Source organism: Typopeltis vanoorti, chromosome 26 (genome assembly GCF_054136105.1).
Source record: "Typopeltis vanoorti isolate ZY-2024b chromosome 26, IOZ_Tvanoo_1.0, whole genome shotgun sequence".
Taxonomy (NCBI): Eukaryota; Metazoa; Arthropoda; class Arachnida; order Uropygi; family Thelyphonidae; genus Typopeltis; species Typopeltis vanoorti.
Genome location: NC_143574.1, coordinates 21,264,760 through 21,284,598, shown reverse-complemented (window position 1 = coordinate 21,284,598; position 19,839 = coordinate 21,264,760). Strand labels below are relative to the sequence as shown.

The 19,839-nt window shown below is 36.8% G+C and overlaps 1 protein-coding gene across 1 annotated transcript in view; it reads left to right on the top strand.

Moving 5' to 3' along the window:
• The window catches only part of cm (AP-3 complex subunit carmine), a 65,060-nt gene extending 45,221 nt beyond the window's left edge, over window positions 1-19,839 (top strand). The window contains exons 9-12 of the mRNA XM_090415122.1: window positions 2,778-2,936; window positions 4,526-4,576; window positions 5,522-5,590; window positions 19,638-19,839. Coding sequence (XP_090271248.1) covers window positions 2,778-2,936; window positions 4,526-4,576; window positions 5,522-5,590; window positions 19,638-19,703 — 345 coding nt within the window. The 3' untranslated portion in view covers window positions 19,704-19,839. The remainder of the gene's footprint in view (window positions 1-2,777; window positions 2,937-4,525; window positions 4,577-5,521; window positions 5,591-19,637) is intronic.

The window sequence follows — 19,839 nt, the reverse complement described above, 5'->3', positions numbered from 1 at the left end:
TGAACTAAAATTTTTTTCCTTGCCAAAAAAATCCTCTTCCTTGCAATTCACTTTCATGCAAACCACACTCTAATATATCAATTTTTCTGATTTTTATGAATTATTGAAATATTTACAAATTTATGGGACATAAAAGTATATAAAAGTCATATATATGTATATATATATATATAATATAATGCTTGTATATAAAAGACATATATATATATATATTTTTTTTTTTTTTTTTTTTTTTTTAAAAGAAAAAAAAGATGACTGTAAACCAAGATAGGTATAAAATACTGTTTCAGCATAGTTTCATCTTCAAGAAAACTTCTTTGGGTGCACAATAAGAGAGAACCAACAAAAATTGTGAAAGAATCATCATCATCATCATCATCATCAAATTCCTGCCATGTACCCTCAAGGGGTGTACAGGATATGACAGTACTACATGAAAAAATTACATCATTACTAACTTCCTATCTACAATTTTCCTCCAAATCAGTCTGTTACTTGTCAAGACTCCAACATTATCAGATCTTATATTTCTATCGTCTAAGGCACTTTGTACCGTATCAATCCACCTATATCTTGGTCTTCCTCTGGGTCGTTTTCCTGCCAACCTGGCAGAGAACACTTGTTTTGCTAATCTTTCCTCTCCCATTCTATTTAAGTGACCATACCATCTGAGATTAGCTCTGCTAACGCATTCCTGGATGCTGACAATGTCAATTGTGAAAGAATAAAAAGTCTAAACATTAAAACGTTGGCATATGAACATTTGAAGCTAACAATCTCCTCATTGTTGAGCATGCTCTTGCATTCAAAATCACATAAACGCCAAAGTGGTGTTTGTTATATGATGTTTTTCATTAAGGATGATTTCTTTCGATTCCACAATTCTTCTTTCTAGTTCATCATAGCAGTGAAAGATATTTTCAGATTTATCCCATAAGACTGGATGAACGAGGTTTTCCTCATTAGTGTTAGCAGAATTCAGAACATGGTTCGACAAAGCACTAGCTCTTGTTCTGCCGTATGTGACGTCTCTTTTATGTTCTTCAAGACATAATTCGATGGATTTCTCCATCTGGCCAAAATAAGGTTTATCGCAGTTGTACCAGATTCGGTAAACACGGGATATTTAAGGTTGTCATGTCTTTAGGCCTACTTAGCAAGGAACAGAGTTCCAGAAGAGGAGTGAATGAAGTATGGATGTTGTATTTCTTAAGAACTTTGGCCAATTTTGATGAAACGGAGTGACCTTTTTCGCTATTGGTATCTTCAGTATGGTGAAGAGGTGGATTGAAAAGTAACTTATTGTTTACTGCTTCGAATAACCATATTGTTGAAAAGTAGTAAGAAGAAACTGAAGCTCTTTGTTAATATCTTCCTGTTCACACAGGAGTGAGCAAGCAAGTTTGCCCCAGCATAGAGATAATACCAATTTTTTGAGGTGGATAGTGATGGGATTGTGCATGGAGATATCTGTTGGTGTGAGTTGGTTTTCTGTAAATCGAGATTTTTAATTTCTCAGAAATGCGAGTGAGTTTAACATTCAGGAAAGGGAGAGTGTCATCAACTCCTAATTCTGCACTAAATTTTATATTTGGGTGTTGACTGTTGAGGTGGACAAGGAATTTCTTTAGAGATTCAGGACCGTGTCTCCAAATGAAAAAGATGTCATCGATATATCTAATGCCGTTTTATTCTCCAAAGGAAATGGGTAAGGCTGTTTTAGCTATCTAACTTTTGGGGACCGAGGACACAGTTCAATTTCCACTGGTAGCCAGTCAGAGATAGCTGGCCCAAGACTATCACTAATTATATATGGCATCTGCTGAAGAGAGGCAACTGAAAGGTGCCACCATCTTGTGGTCCCTAATCCTAATACTATGTTTACTGTCTGACAATAGTGTGGATTCTACAGTTGATTTTCTTTAGTTTACAGGATGAAAAACCCGAGTTTCCTGGAGGAAAAAACCCACTTGTCCATGCCAGAGATCAACTAACTAAGGAACCGGTCAAAAATTTTATTATAATATAACAAATGATGTATTTGTGATATAAAAATGTCATATTAGCATATGTATTCCCCCCCCCTCACACACACACTCCTATAAAGATAGCAAACACTCAAATTTCCATGAATGTTTGGTAGCTGATATTCTATAAAATAACTACCCCTTATCACATCCACTTTGAGGAATTTGCTTTGCTGTATATTCCTCTCTCTTTTTTTTTCCCTCTTCTTCTACGTGTTATTCCCGCTTCCTATGCAGGGTCCGCGTGTTACTTTTAGATGCGACTTCTTGTTAGTACTACTCCCAACCGACCCGTCGCTTGGTCTGCCGCTGGGGGGGGGGTATATTTTTGACTGTAGAGGCGTATGTTCACGGGGCCGGTTTGCCTGTTTGCGGGATGAAAAACGCCAGATAAACTGGCGGAAAAAACCCTACTGACCACGCCCAAGACCGGCTAACTTGGCTATGCCTGAGGAAGATCCTCAAATTCCTCACGTCTACGACGGGAATCGAACCTGGGACACTTCTTCGCCAGGCATATGGTTGCGAAGCACAAAGCCACTAGGCTAACCGCGCGGTACTGTATATTCCTAGATTTAATACTGATTTCATAACGCTAGTAAATGTGCATTTTTTTTTTTTTGTAAATTCCAGTGTAATTTTTAACAAGTCTAGACCCTTAATTTTGAATTATCTAAGATGATAACATTGCTCTAGAAATTTAATATATGATTGTGAAGAAACTCAGCCTGTTAATTTTGAATTGTATAGGTTGAAAATGTTATTCTAGAAATTCCAATGCCAAAGAGTGTGCTTAACATGACTTTGACTCCAAGTCAGGGAAAATATTCCTTTGATCCAGTCAGCAAAGTGATGATATGGGAAGTGGGTAGGATTGAACCAGGAAGGATGCCCAATTTACGTGGTTCGGTAAGTAGACTTATTTTGTCAATTATCCTTCTGATTTTCACCCTTTCATCAGACTCCGTGGTCAGTCCTTAGTTGAATTATATTTGTAATTTTGCTACTGCACTCATAACCTGTTAAAAGTGAGATATCATCCATTCACAATAGTCCTGTTTTAAACTTACTCACTGAACTGTATTCATCCTCACATTACATTTAGGCTAATGATTACATTTGCTAAATGCAATCATTAGCCTAATGATTTCTTTCCTGTTTTGTCTAGCTTTTCCATTCAAATGATAATAAAATAAACACAATAATGATGCTATTTTAAGAGAAATTCAACAAAGCAAACTTTGTGCTATAAAGAACTTTTACTTTTGTTGTTGTGAGTTCAGTTCACTACTGAGAAAATCAACCATAATAATTCAGCTGAACTGTAAAGATATGTGCGTGATAAAATGTGGAGTATGAGGATGTGCTGAAAAGTTGTGATAATCACCATGAAGGAATTGAGGTAGAACTATGTAACTTGTACATTATTCTACATGTTTCCTATGAAGTGTTATACACTTGTTACATGTTGCATCATTTGCAGTCTTCTGAGAATTTCCCTTGTTGCACAAATCAGTCCTCAGATGCAGATATGACTTCATCTGTGGTAAATTTTCTTCCTTCAAGGAACTTTCCTTTCTTTAAATTTGGGAATAGGAAATAGTCAGATAGCACCAGACCTGCCCCTGTTTGACTATTTCCTATTCCCAGATTGTTGGGTTTCATGAACAATATGAGCAGATACCTTTTCCTACAAAAGCAACATGCCTCTGCTCAGTTTCTTACAGCATTTTTCCTTCAGTACCTCCAATTCCTTCAGAGCTGTTGAATAAACTGCTGCTGTAATAGTTTCACCTTTCTTGAGGTACTTGGTAAGGATTACACCATCCATATCCCAAACAACAATGGCCAGACCTTCCCTGCTGATTTTTGGATTTGAAACTTCTTTGTCCATTGAGAATCTTTGAGTCTACACTCCATTGACTGTTGTCAATGAAAAAAAAAATTATTTTTTTTTTTTAAGAGTGTCTCAACTTCCAGGAGGTTTCATTTTTTTCTCAAAAGATGTGGATTTATGCAAGTTGTTATACAGGGCTCATGTATAACTTCCTTTGCCTGAAAGGGTTGAACCTAGTAAATTAGAGTATAGAAAAAGAAAACAAATTGCATCAATCCTATCAGATGTAAGTTACCGCCAGACCGAAAATTTCTGTTGATAGCTCTTCTAATATCACCCTAATTTTTTTTTAAAAATTATTACTTAACAACAGCAGTCAAGCAAAGTATGCTATTACAACTATTTTTATTTATGAAGAAACAGCTGTTACAAAAGGTATGAACATTAAGTGAGACAATAAGTAAATTATAATGACCGAGATAAAGTTCTTGAAAAGTGAATGTAGAAATACATAAGTATTTGGCATAATAATGCATAAATACATGTTGCATAATAATCTGTAGAAATACATATTATTATGCAACATGTATCTTGATTATATCATTTCACTAAATCTCACTTCATGAGGTGAATTACTTTTATTATTTTTTTTCTTTGACAGGTTAATCTTCAGAGTGGTGCATCTGTACCGGATTCAAATCCTACCATTGCTGTAAGTCTGACTTTATTTTGTAATATGTGGAAGAATTCATTATTATTGCTCTTAAGCTAAGTGTTTCATTTCTTCATTGTTCGATCTAATAGCGTTAGATTTAATGGCATATAATTGCAATATCTAGCAAATCACTATGTTCATAGATTGTGTTGTGGATGGAAAAATCCTGGCAAGGTTTTAGACTGCCATTCTCATAAAATTAATTGACCACAATTTTAAAGTTTACATTTCCCTGATGTCTGAGACAATTCAAGTGCCCCAAGATTTCTATAAAAATGTACTTTTCAGTAATTTAAATTTTGATTGAAGAAAAACAACTACTTATTTGTTTAAAGCTAGTTTCCATGATGTCAGAAAATAAAATGCATTTTTTAAATTTGTATTAAAAATATGACATTATTGAGCAAATTGCTAGCAGCAGTCTGCTCACTTACTATACCTATTAGATGGTCTTGCCTAGTGGTGAATTTGGAGTTAATGATTTGAAATTCATTCCATCACACTCACAAGATTAGTTAGGACCTTCCATATGTGACAGAATATAAACAAATGCGACTTCTTCCAGGTGCATACACATGCTTCTATGGTTTGTGTACTTGAACATGTTATAGGAGGAAAAAACATGATTCAAGAATGCAATATTAGTGCAAAGACCCTTTAGAGCTTTTCAGTTCGGAGCATAGTACTGCTGCCACAATGGTTTACTTACTTCAGCCATGAATTACTTGAAAAGGATAATCTGCTGAAGATTTCAAAGCAAAATTGTTACTAATAATTAGTCAGGGTCAATTTTAAAACTGCGAATGGTTTTTTACTAATAATATCATTTATGATAAATTTTTATTGAATAGCATTTTTAATTTATCAGCTTTTGCCATCACTATGTTATAATGACTACCTTTTTGAAAAATCTAAAATAACTAATAGCTGTTCTTCCAACAGATCAAATTTACTATTAATCAGCTGGCTGTTTCTGGATTGAAGGTGAATCGTCTTGATATGTATGGTGAGGTATGTAATATAATTTTTTTGAATTTTACAGATAAATATTTTAGTTGATTTTATTTATAGCTCACATTTTTGTTGATTTATGACTCAAACCTGAGATACATTACTTTCAACCTTAGTGCACCAGAGGTAGTAGTTAATGAGAATAATCAGATGCTAGGAGAGCACTGTTGTATTATACTCTGCATACTGGGAGTAATAATTGTAGTATAATCAGCAAGTGTTCTTTCCTATGTAAATTTCATACACTAGAGGTTATTCAACCTATAGTAACATTAGTACTGTGGATGAATGCACAACTGAGATGGGGAAAAAAAAAACTTGTTTGAAGATCTGCAATTGATGTCTTCAGAAAGTACATTACATGAGGGTCTCTTTCAAAAGGCTGTAATAGAAGTAATGAATAAATGAACAGGAACAAAAAGTTTGTGATGCGAGTTTGGAACTGAACTGTGAGATTTATAGGAAATGGAAGAATTACTGACTGACAATTCTGATGAATAATGACCATGGAAATATTTTCAGAAAATGCTAACAACAGAAATGGAACAAAATATTGTATACGTGTTTGCATTTTGTCAGAAATTGTCATGCCAGCAGCACCCAGAATTCCCAGGTGGCACCCTCCCAAGAACTAACTGGACCAAGGTTTATTTAATTTCAGTGATCAGACAAGAGCTGGTGCTTTCAGTCCACCAAATTGCAAATCTGCAAGATTCCTTGACTAAATTGAATAACTTGTGGTAAATAAATTTGGTATGAAAATCGGCAATAAAAAGATAGAGACAATGAAAATAGTCAGAACATTGAAAATATCAACTATATATCCTGAATGAAGAACCTACAGAACAAATAAAACATTTCAGCTATTTAGGTATAATTTTTAGTAAAGATGGCAAATTAAATATGGAAATAGACCACAGAATTATCAAAGCTAATATGTTAGGAAGTCAACTGAATAAATTTATGTGGAATAAGAGAGAAATTAGTCAAAACATTAAGCTAACTGTATACAAGAGAGTTTTCAAACCAGTTTTAACTTATAGAACTGACAGCTGTGTTAGAAATAAAATATTTGATTCAAAGACTGAAGACTACAGAGTTCTGTATATGGGCATGAACAGATGCCATCAATGACAATATCATATTAGAAATGAGGATATTAGGAAAGAACTTGCCCATTGTTAGCATTCAGGAATGTATTAATAGAGGTAATCTCAGATGGTATGGTCACTTAAGCAGAATGGGAGAGGAAAAATTAGCAAAACAAGTATTCTTTGCCAGGTTGACAGGAAAAAGACCCAGAGGAAGACCAAAGTGTAGGTGGATTGACACAGTAAAAAGTGCCTTAGAAGACATATAACATCTGATAATATTGAAGTCTTGACAGATAGCAGATTAATTTGGAGGAAAATTATCAATTGGAAACTGGTAGTGATGTAATTTTTTCATGTAGTACTATCAGATCTTCTGCACTCCCCCCCCATGAGGATACATATCACGAATTTGATGATGTTTGCATTTTAAAAACCATTCTGGGGTCCAGATCTCTTCACAGATGCATAGGACATTAGTCTACAGCCTGAAGTTGTAGTGAAGGTGCAGTTTAATTTAAAATTATTTACAGTACCATACTTACAAGCTCTGTATTACTAAATCTTGGTATTTCTAGCCTAGCTCCCACTGATGAGACCTCAATAAAGGTCGAAACCGGTCTGGGTAGTGGCCCCTTGCCTTTAATACAAAACATCATACATCCCCTTATTGGAGATGTGTTTTGGCATTAAGGGTAAATACTAAGATTAGTGATCGGAGCTTGTTCCACGTCTACCACGAGTTGCCCTGGTCTTGCACTACCTGTAGGATCAGCTTGTCTTGCATCACTTGCAGGTGCAAACTTGACATTTTTGTCTGTTTGCTTACTTGGGAAAAATGGAGTAAAACCAAGTTTAAAATTGCTTGGTATCTTTAACATAATTATACCCAAGGTAAAAATACTCTCTACATATATATATATACACACAGGGTGGTTCAAAATTCCATAGAGAACATCAAAATCAACCATATTCACATAGGAAAGCATGACCGGAAACGCCACCGTACGGTACTAACAGGGACACAAAGATACAGTAATAACAAGGCAGTAAGTAGTGTAAAAAGCTTTATTAGGCGTAACTGAACAGTTCAATAGTAGTGGGATACATAATATGGTTTCACATTAGGTGCTCAAAGTTACGACCATTAGCAGTGATGCATGCCTGACACCAATGACGCATTGATTGCCATACATTTGTGAAAATACCTGAAGTTTCCATGTCAGAGGCAACAGGCGTTTTGTACACCATGGCTTTAAGGGTTCCCCCACAGAAAGAAATCAATGCTCGATAAATCAGGTGAGCATGGGGGCCATGCGATGGATCCACCATGCCCAATCCATCAAGCCCCAAAGGACCTGTCCAAATACTGATGCACAGAAATGCCAAAATGGGCTGGAGCCCTGTCATGTTGGAACTACATCTACCAATGCACAGTCATTGGAACATTGTTCGGTAAATCTGACAGAACTTTTTCCAGAAAGGTCCGATACTTCTGGGAGTCCAGTCGGGGTGGTAACAGATATGGGCCTGAACAGTCAGCGACGATATTGCCCATACATTAATTGCAAAGCATTGTTGTTCGGCATGTGATTGCACAGCGTGTGGGTTCTCATGGGCCCACACATGAGCATTGTGGTGATTGAAGAGCCCTTCACAGGTAAATGAAGCTTCATCTGTGAACAAAACACCAGTTGGAAAATCTGGGTCTACACCACTTTTCTGCAGAAATCACTGTGCAAATTCCACACGTCGAGGATAATCTTTGGCCATCAGTAACTGGACCCGTTGCAGATAAAATGGATGTAAGGACTCAGAGTGCAAAATGCGTAATACACTGGATCAAGATACTCCTATAGCAGAGGCAACGGCATGTGTGCTTGTCTCTGGATTATTGTCCATCGCATGCAACACTTCCTATTCCATGGTGGGTTTTGGCATCGATCGTGGCTGCCCACTATCATGCCTGCGATCCCTGAATGATTCATAGTCACAAAAATTCTGATGCAAATGCGCAAACATTTCATGATGCAGTACACGTCTGTTTGGGTACCTTTTGTGATACATTCGTACAGCGGCTCGTCCATTACCGTCAGCTAACCCGTAAACGAGGTGCGTGTCTGTCATCTCAGTGTTTGTAAAACGACGCATGTTCTTCATACGATGTTGAAAGCTTGAATGAGGAAGCCCAATTGCTCCAAGTGAGCAATTGGGGCTTCCTATCAGCGCCGCCTATCACTTTCAGGTTCATATATGAATATGGTTGATTTTGATGTTCTCTACCTCCCCTCAAAGTTTGTACGTGGAATTTCGAACCACCATGTAATTATATATATACAGATATCCCTTGCTTAATGCGGCAATCTCTTGATATACGTGGCTAGAGTTTTGATTAACGTGTTAACGTGCCTTTAATCGTGTGGAGCTCGCAGCTGATATTCTTACACAATTCAGTGTATAGCTTGGAGGTCATGAGTAGTTATGCATTCATATGTTACGAGTGATATTCCGCACTGTGTTTTGCTGTCAGTTTGGTTTAACACATGTTATGTAAAGGTTTGTGATATTTGACAGTAAATTGTATCTGAGAGATACTGCGACCTCCAGTGTCAGTACAGTATGGTTTAGTTGTTGTTTTTTTATTCTTTGTTCAATAATTTCTAGATTGTAACTGAAAATAAATAAACCATCATGTATTACTGAAATAGAGAGCCAAAGGTTATTTTTATTATACATGTCCTCTAGGAGATGTGCTTTACATTTATAGGAAATACTAAGGAAAGTGATCTGGAGCTTACTCCACCTTTACTACGAGTTACCCAAAAGTTTGCTTATGCTTGCATCCTCCAAAACTTTTAGTTTCTATATTCGGCACGAAACTCTTGTAGTTTCTATATTCGGCTATGAAATAATGTTGGATTCAATATCCACTTAATTTGTTCCATCATGTATTATATTTGCAGTGTTTTTTCTTTATGTTTTATTGCTTGTTTGCTGAGGTCTGGAGAGTCATTTTGCTTGTTATCGCAGAATTTATGCTGATAAGAAAAAAAATAAAACTGTTCAAACGACTCTTGATAACTTCTTTGGATAAAACAATTGCAGTAAATAATGTAGGTACAAGTATTTATTAAACATTTACTTTGCATTCATTTTTATCTTTCTGTTGTCTCATTCCATGATAAGCACCATCTTTACAAGTGCTCACTTAATGACAATTTCCAGGAACCAGTTAATGTATCAAAGTAGCAGTGCCGTGTACCTTAATCTTTGGTTTTTATTTTATAAATTTCTTCTTAATGTCCACAAATTTTGCCAATAGGTATACTACAAAGTCATGAAAAACCAATTGGGTTGAGCTTCTCTCCTTTATTCAATGTTTGTTTTATCCTCTGATATTAAATCAACTTTTTCTCAAAGCAGAATCATAAACTTCTATAATTGTGCAGTGAAAATTTAATAAATTAACTGGATATTGGTAGTGGTTTAAGTTTTAAAATAAAATCCATGAAAATGGGAAAAGAAGTCATTTAGGGATTAAAAGAACATTTTTTGAGAAAACAAATTTCTGAAAGAAATATGTATTTATTTTGGACTATATGTTTTATATTTGTTCAATTTTGAACAAATATAAAAGTAAAGCATGTTAATCTAAATGAGACAGAATCAATCATTCGATAATGAAATGCACATGGTGGCATAATACACTGATAAACAAAATTCACTATCATCAGATTATGTACTTATTTCCAACAGTAGTGTATATGCAATTTGTATAATCATTCTTAGGTGCAAGTTGAATTCATATAAGTAATTAATATTTGATGGTACAAATATTCTCAAAACAGTGCATTATACAGTTTTTTGTCTTTTCAACAGCTTTTACCATGGTATTTTATCAAGTACTTAAAACAAAAAAAAAAAAAACTTTGCAAACTTAGATCCTTGATATATTTCCTAATTGTCTTCAAAATATATTCCTTGTTTTTCAAAACCCAACCCAAGAACATATGATGTTACCAGGTTTATCTTCAGTAACTTTCCTTAGCCATTTCAAGTGCATTTACATTAATTTTGCCAGGGAGTTTCATATTTGGGGAATTCTCATTCAAATTTTTTAGCTACATACATTGAGATCTCTACTCAATGAATACATCCTCTTTGATTATTTTCTATCGCAATTTTATCTCAAGTTTCAAGTTTTATCTCATGTGCAATAATTTTTTTTAATAAATTCATATGCATATAGATATTTGCTTTTTTTTTTCCACCATTTTTTCTTCTTTGTGAGATAAAAGTTAATTATCCCTTTGCATTTATTTTAAAGGTGACTTAGTGAAGATAATATTGAGATACAGTATATTTCAAATGAAGTATTAAATCAATTTTAAAAATCATAAGTTAATAGATATCCTTTTCTCCAATGTTTGAATGGTGTTAGCATTTCTAAACACAAATATTAAGAAAACGAAATCAACTAAAACGTTTTTCAAAGTAATGGAAAATTATTTCAAAAATGAATTGGCATTTCAGTTATATAATAACATTAAGCTATTTTAAAAGACAGTAGTTATCTTCTGTATTTGTAAAAGGATGCTAAACTAATTTCATTTTTTCCCTGTATTAAGCATATACATGAGTCTTACATTTGGTGCTAAATGTTCAACAATCCTGCTTTATAGCTTTTGGAGACAAATGATTTTGATGATTTATTAAATTACTATAAAAGTCAAAAATTCTGCTAATGCTTTTTATTCCCCTATAAAGAGTAGCTGTGGCCATTTTAGCTATCCATATCTCACTTTTGGAGACTGAGAGGAAAGTTCAATCTCCATGAGTACCCAATTAGAGATAGCTGGCCTACGATTATCACTAATCATAGATAAAATATAAAAAATAACCAGTAAAGAGACTACTGACAAGTGCCACCAACTTCGTGTCCCTAACCTGACACTATATTTATTATTCGTGTGTAGAGGCTTAAGTGCTGTGAGGACATCATGTTGGAGGCTTAATGGATTTTTTATAACACTCAAAAAGAATTAAAATAGAATTTAATACTTCCTACATTTCGTCCTAGTCACTACGACATCTACGGGAATTACAAAAACAATTAATGTAACATGCACACACAAATCTTACAATACTAAGCCCAACCACGTGGGTGACACTAAAGTCCTATCTAGGTGGAGCGCCCTCTAAGGGCGGTAGTAGGTGGCCTGGAATGTAAGGTGGGATCTCTGGTGATGAGTGTTTCCCAAATCTTCGGAAGCTTAATGCAACCGTATTTATTAAGATTTGGTTGGTTTCTGAGAGCTGCTGCTGCTTCTAAGAAAAGTCTCTCTTTCTTGAATTTGTCGTGGTGGAGCATGGTGGTTTTCTTCCATGATACTCTGTGGGGGGTGTCCAAAACATGGTCAGCCAAGCCTGAATGGCCATAGTTGTGTTTACAGATGTAAGACTTGTGTTCCTCCAGGTGGACGGATGCTGATCTGCCTGTCTGTCCAAAGTACGCCAGCTTACAGGAACAGGGTGCTTTGTAAACTCCAGGCAGTGACAGAGGAGGGAGCTGATCTTTCGTAGAACGGATAAGGGTAGCAAGTTTGCAGTAGGACTTATATGCTGTGTGTAGGTTGTACTTTTTTAGTATCTTGGCTATTTTTTCAGATGTGCCACGGATGTAGGGTATGGTGATGGCATTTTTAAAATCTTGTTGACAAGAAGGACGGGGAATGGGGGAGGAACTGATTATATTTTTGATACTGTGTTCACTGTAGCCATTGGAGAGGAAAGTGTTGTGTATGTGGTTAAGCTCAGTAGTAAGGGCGGTTCCACTGGAACAAAGATTGTGGGCTCTGTTAGTAAGAGTTTTGATGATGCCATATTGTTGTGAGGGGTGGTGGTGGAGAGTTTGTGAATGTATCTGCCTGTGTGTGTGTGGGTTTTCTGTATACAGTGAAGGCAAGTGTATCATTAGGCAGGTGTGTGACTAAGGTGTCTAGGTAGGATAAACAGTTGTTCTTTTCCTTTTCCATGGTAAACTGGATTCTTGGATGTAGGCTATTAACACGTTCGCTGCCAACTACGAGTATACTTGTAGTTCGTATATGAGCTTCACAAGCCAACTACGAGTATACTCGTATGTCGATTTACCGACCTCCTATGCCAAACACGAGTTATCCCTTTGTATAATTACCTTAATTTGGACCCTTGGATTCTGAATAATATGGAGAGCATGTCTGGGGGCTTGGTAGAAGAGAAATAATTTCAACTAAAATATAGTATATTGTGTATGTGCCTCAGATGCCAACTACGAGTATACTCGTAGTTCGTATATGAGCTTCACAAGCCAACTACGAGTATACTCGTATGTTGATTACCAACCTCGTATGCCAAGCATGAGTTAATCCCTCGTATAACACGTAATTTGTATATCAATTTAAACTAGTAAAATCAATAAAAATAAAAACCAATCAATGAAATAAAAAAGCACTCAGTAAAATAAAAAAAAAACAATTTATTCAAATTAAGAATGGTACATTTTAAAACACTTTTCCACGCACAATGATGGTTTTTCCTGGCAAACAGGACAATAATAACGTGTTTCGCGTCTACGTTTGTTTCTTGTACAGACACGGCATGGCTTTGTCGGTTGATTCTTTTTTTCTGTTGGTGGTAAAATTTCCAAATAATGAAAATTCCCATTCCTCCTGATATTCTCTGATGCTGTAAGTTCATCCATCCCAACAAAAATTGAGATAAATTTATCTCTAAATTTTAATGCAGACATTGCATTTCCAGTAATCATGTTATAAAAATTTATGCGCATTTTGAATGTATACCTCAAAAATGCATATTGCCAATTTCTTTGGCCATCTAATTGTCTTTCGTAAGGTGGAATAGTATGAAAGCATTTGATCAGAAAGATCGGTGCCTGACATACCCAAATTATAATCCCTAACGATATTAGGTTTTAACTGAAATTTACCATTCCGATTTTGCGTTTCAACCATTTCAAATTTGTGCATATTTGAAATGGAAAGGACTTCCCTCTTATCCTTCCATTTACTGACTACAACAGGACCTCTTCTTTGCCAGACAAATTCCCCTTTCATTAGTTTCTTTTGAATAACATCTGGTGGATTGTTTTTCCTATTATTTCTCAGAGTTCCACACACATACGTTTTTCTGTTGGTAAGCGATTCTGTTAGAGCTACAGAATTATAAAAATTGTCCATATGCAATACATAACCCCTGTCTAAATATTCTTCCATCAAGTGGAATACAACATCATATGCGTGACCCATTTTCGCTAAAGACGATTCAGATTTTCCTGTATAAATTTTTATTTTTATCACCAATCCATTTGATTCGCACAGTTCATAGAATTTCACGCCATATTTATGTTTTTTGTTTTTTATGTATTGCCAGTACAATGTGTAGCAATTTCGCATTACACTATTAAAATGATCTAGGACTGGTCTTAATTTGTGCAATTTATCATTAAATGCTTGGGAATTATCTGCGAAATGCAAATGACGCAATAAAATTTGAAATCGATTTCGGCTCATTTTAGAGCGCCAAAATGGCAAATTGTAAAGTTGATTTGTACTCCAATAATGCTCAATAGACGGTAAATTACAAGGACCCATATGAAGTGAAAGTCCAAGAAATAATTTCATTTCAGGTATGTCTGTTGCTTTCCAGTTAGAAATTCTTCGACTTTTTTTGAACTGCGCTCGGCTTTCCTCAATATTTTGTAAAGCATATAAATTGGTTTGTTCTACTAAAATTGTGAGAAATTCTTCAGAAAAGAAAAGTTCAACTAACCTTTTGATACTGAAATTTCTAGTGTCAATTTTAAAACCTGCAGTTTCAACAAAGTCAAATTGTGGGGGCTCCTCTTCTGAATTTTCCCAATAAGTTGATGTTGATGCATTTGGCTGGTTGCTATCTTCATCTTCAAAAGTTTCTTCATCATCGGAGTCACCGCTAGAGTCGTCTGTAGGATCATCTTCGGAATCGGAACCAAATATTTCATGAAATTCATCATCGCTCATATTAGCATAAGCTTCCACTTCTATATCAGTAAGTTGTCTTTTACTGGTCATGGCGAAATTGAAGGTTCTTAGAGACTAGAAACTAAAACTGAACTAGATGCAATAAACACCGTCATCAGCGCATGTAATATATAGCTGGAAGTGATACGAGATTACTCGTAGTTGGCGTATGAAACAAAATTCTGTCTGATAAGCCGGCTACGAGATTACTCGTAGTGACCTTGAAGATGGGAGTGATACGAGATTACTCGTAGTTGGCGTATGAAACAAAATTCTGTCTGATAAGCCGGCTACGAGATTACTCGTAGTGACCTTGAAGACGCGAAAAGCGCTTGGCGTGCGGGAACAAACTATGACGGAGTAGCGTGGCAGCGAACGTGTTAAGATGACTGAGGAAGGATTCTAACGTGTCTGGGCCATGAGGCCAAATAGAGAACACATCATCTACATATCTTACCCAGATGGAAGGTTTGAGTGGGGCTGGCCGAGTCTATGGCTCGTTTTTCGAAATCTTCCATATAGAAATTGGCAAGGGGGGGTGAGAGGGGGGAACCCATAGTGGTTCCCTCTATCTGCTTGTAGATTTTGTTCTTCCAAGAGAAATACCCAGAGTCAATGGCAAAGGAAAAGAGATCTAAGATGTCAGAGGGAAAAACGTTTTCTAAGAGAGATAAGGTGTCAGTTAAGGGAATATTGGTAAACAAAGAGGAAATATCAAAGCTTACCAATATGTCTGAATTATTCAAAGTTAAATTTTCTGTGAGGGCTTTAAAGTGGGTCGAGTTTTTTATATAGGAAGTGGACCTTCCGGTTAGGGGTGTCAGAGAGTTGGCCAGCTGTTTGGACGGACACTCTGTAGCAAGGTGCATTGGTGGCATCTACTATAGGTCTGAGTGGGGAATTGTGTTTGTGGATTTTTGGTAAACCGTATATTCGGGGGGAGGAGCGGAAAGGTTTAAGTTTTTTCGTGACGTCAGGGGGCCAGGAGGTTACTTTTTTAAGTAAGATTTTTAATTTCTTAACTTGTGTTTTTGTGGGGTCGTGTTCTAGCGGGATGTAGGTAGCGCGATCGCGGAGGATAATGTTCATTTTATGATTGTATTCACTGGTATTAAGAACGACTGTGGCATTACCCTTATCCACTCTGGTGATGACGATACTTTTTTCTTTGCGTAGTTTCAGGAGAGCCATGCGTTGGGCATACGATAAGTTGCTTTTTGGAGGCAAAGAATGAGCGAGGATGTTGGCTACATCAAGTCTGATGTTGTTGGCTATCTCGATGGTAAGCGACCGATCCCCCGTTCGATGTTAACCATAACATCGAGCACCGGTACTTCCTTCAGAGCGACAGCATAATTACGGCAGAGGCAAAGGGCACTGACGGCATTGTCTTTGAGCCTTTTGGAAGAGAGGTTTACTACTGTCTGGAGCGGTTGAATTTGTGGTTGTGGTTTATCTTTAACTAGGTTGCTATATTTCTTGATGTGTTTATTTTTTGAAATTCTCTCTGTGCGGAGGTTTCCGAAATGTCACAGAGAATCGACCAAAGTTCAGGGTTAAGAACGGTGGAGAGCTCTGAATGTAAGGAGCCAATGGCGGCGTTCATCACTGAGAGGGTGGCACGAGTAGAGGCGATTTGCTCGCGTAGTAATGCCAGGCTGGCATGGTTATATATACGGAGTGCTTTTTTTGGAATGGAAATTGATCCTCATTTTAATGCAGTTTGGTATCACTCTAGTATTCCGACATCTTTTTAGAAAGGCCACCCTATTTAGTTGCCTAGATAGTCATGGTTTTGACTTACCGTATTGCTTGGATTTGTGTGCTAAATCTTCTCCATGAATGATTAGAATTCATGTGTAGAGGCTTAAGTGCTGTGAGGACATCATGTTGGAGGCTTAATGGATTTTTTACAACACTCAAAAAGAATTAAAATAGAATTTAATACATTTAATTCAACCGCTTAAACAGAATGGGAGAGAGAAGATTAGCAAAACAAGTGTTCTCTGCCAGGTTGGCAGCAAAACGACCCAGAGGAAGACCAAGATATAGGTGGATTGATACGGTACAAAGTGCCTTAGACGATAGAAATATAAGATCTGATAATGTTGGAGTCTTGACAAGTAACAGACTGATTTGGAGGAAAATTGTAGATAAGAAGTTAGTAATGATGTAATATTTTTATGTAGTATACTATCATATCCTGTACACCCCTTGAGAGTACATGGCAGGAATTTGATGATGATGATAATTCAACCGCTCCAGACAGTAGTAAACCTCTCTTCCAAAAGACTCAACGACGATGCCGTCAGCACCCTTTGCCTCGGCCGTAATTTTGCCGTCGCTCCGAAGGAAGTACCGGTGCTCGATGTTATGGTTAACATCGAACGGGGGGATCGGTGGCTTACCGTCGGAGATAGCCAACAACATCAGACTTGACGTAGCCAACATCCTCGCTCATTCTTTGCCTCCAAAAAGCAACTTATCGTATGCTCAACGCATGGCTCTCCGGAAACTACGCAAAGAAAAAAGTATCGGCATCACCAGAGTGGATAAGGGTAATGCCACAGTCGTTCTTAATACCAGTGAATACAATCGTAAAATGAACATTATCCTCCATGATCGCGCTACCTACATCCAGCTAGAACATGACCCCACAAAAACACAAGTTAAGAAATTAAAAATCTTACTTAAAAAAGTAACCTCCTGGCCCCCTGTCGTCACGAAAAAACTTAAACCTTTCTGCCCCCTGGAATATATGGTTTACCAAAAATCCACAAATCCAATTCCCCACTCAGACCTATAGTAGATGCCACCAATGCACCTTGCTACAGACTGTCCAAACAGCTGGCCAACTCTCTGATCCCCCTAACCGGAAGGTCCACTTCCTATATAAGAAACTTGACCCACTTTAAAGCCCTCACAGAAAATTTAACCTTGAATAATGCAGACATATTGGTAAGCTTTGATATTTCCTCTTTGTTTACCAGTATTTCCTTCACTGACACCTTATCTCTCTTAGAAAACGTTTTTCCCTCTGACATCTTAGATCTCTTTTCCTTTGCCATTAACTCTGGGTATTTCTCTTGGAAGAACAAAATCTACAAGCAGATAGAGGGAACCGCCATGGGTTCCCCCCTCTCACCCCCCTTGCCAATTTCTATATGGAAGATTTCGAAAAACGAGCCATAGACTCACCCCCACTCAAACCTTCTATCTGGCTAAGATATGTAGATGATGTGTTCTCTATTTGGCCTCATGGTCCAGACACGTTAGACTCCTTCCTCAGTCATCTTAATAGCCTACATCCAAGAATCCAGTTTACTATGGAAAAGGAAAAGAACAACTGTTTACCCTTCCTAGACACCTTAGTCACACGCCTGCCTAATAGATACACTTGCCTTCACTGTATACAGAAAACCCACACACACAGGCAGATACATTCACAAACTCTCCCACCACCACCCCTCACAACAATATGGCATCATCAAAACTCTTACTAAGAGAGCCCACAATCTTTGTTCCAGTGGAACCGCCCTTACTACTGAGCTTAACCACATACACAACACTTTCCTCTCTAATGGCTACAGCGAACACAGTATCAAAAAAATAATCAGTTCCTTCCCCATTCCCCGTCCTTCTCATCAACAAGATTTTAAAAATGCCATCACCATACCCTACATCCATGGCACATCTGAAAAAATTGCAAAGATACTAAAAAAGTACAACCTACACACAGCATATAAGCCCTACTGCAAACTTGCTACCCTTATCCGTTCTACGAAAGATCAGCTCCCTCCTCTCTCACTGCCTGGAGTTTACAAAGCACCCTGTTCCTGTAAGCTGGCGTACTTTGGACAGACAGGCAGATCAGCATCCATCCGCCTGGAGGAACACAAGTCTTACATCTGTAAACACAACTATGGCCATTCAGGCTTGGCTGACCATGTTTTGGACACCACCCGTAGAGTATCATGGAAGAAAACCACCATGCTCCACCCCAGCAAATTCAAGAAAGAGAGACTTTTCTTAGAAGCAGCAGCAGCTCTCAGAAACCAACCAAATCTTAATAAATACGGTTGCATTAAGCTTCCGAAGATTTGGGAAACACTCATCACCAGAGATCCCACCTTACATTCCAGGCCACCTACTACCGCCCTTAGAGGGCGCTCCACCTAGATAGGACTTTAGTGTCACCCACGTGGTTGGGCTTAGTATTGTAAGATTTGTTTGTGCATGTTACATTAATTGTTTTTGTAATCCCCATGGATGTCCTAGTGACTAGGACGAAATATATGAAGTATTAAATTCTATTTTAATTCTTTTTGAGTGTTGTAAAAAAATCCATTAAGCCTCCAACATGACTATATTTATTATCTGAAATAGTGTGAGTTCCACAGTTGATTTTCTTGAATATATAGGTTAAAAAACTATTGTTTCCAAGAGAAAAAATGCACTTGCCTGTGCCAGAGATTGACTAACTTGGGAATCAGTTGAAGAAAGACTTAGAAAAAGTTTTTCTAGTCATTCTTCAGGCAGATCAGCCCTGTGGAGTGCAAATGCCACTTCCACTGAGCTACAAAGATTCTACTTAAATTACTTTTTATGTAATTTTTTGTTAATTAGATGTTAAGCCAATGGTCAGTTAGTGCAGTTGTAGTCCACAGCAATGTTGATGTAATGTAACTAACACCCTTCTTTGTGTGTATGTACTTCATATGATCTTTAAATGAAAGTTGAAGCATGAAGTAAATAACTTTAAGGTTATTAATCACCAAACAGTATTTCCATAAATTATTTAGATTTTGAGTTAATAGAAATGCCAAACTAGTTATAGATGCCCAGCATGGCTGATAAAATTTAAGATATGAAATTGTATCTTTTTTTGAATTTCAGAAATACAAGCCTTTTAAAGGAGTGAAATATGTCACAAAAGCAGGCAGATTCCAAGTCAGAACGTAACTTAATGAGCCCTCACATAGGATTTGATCATGATTCCGGGTATTATGTTATAAAGCACTGAAATCAACTTTTGCAGATAGAAATTCTGTTTTGTGTAATTAAGAAGTTCATTAAATGTTATTGTGCTGTTGTTATA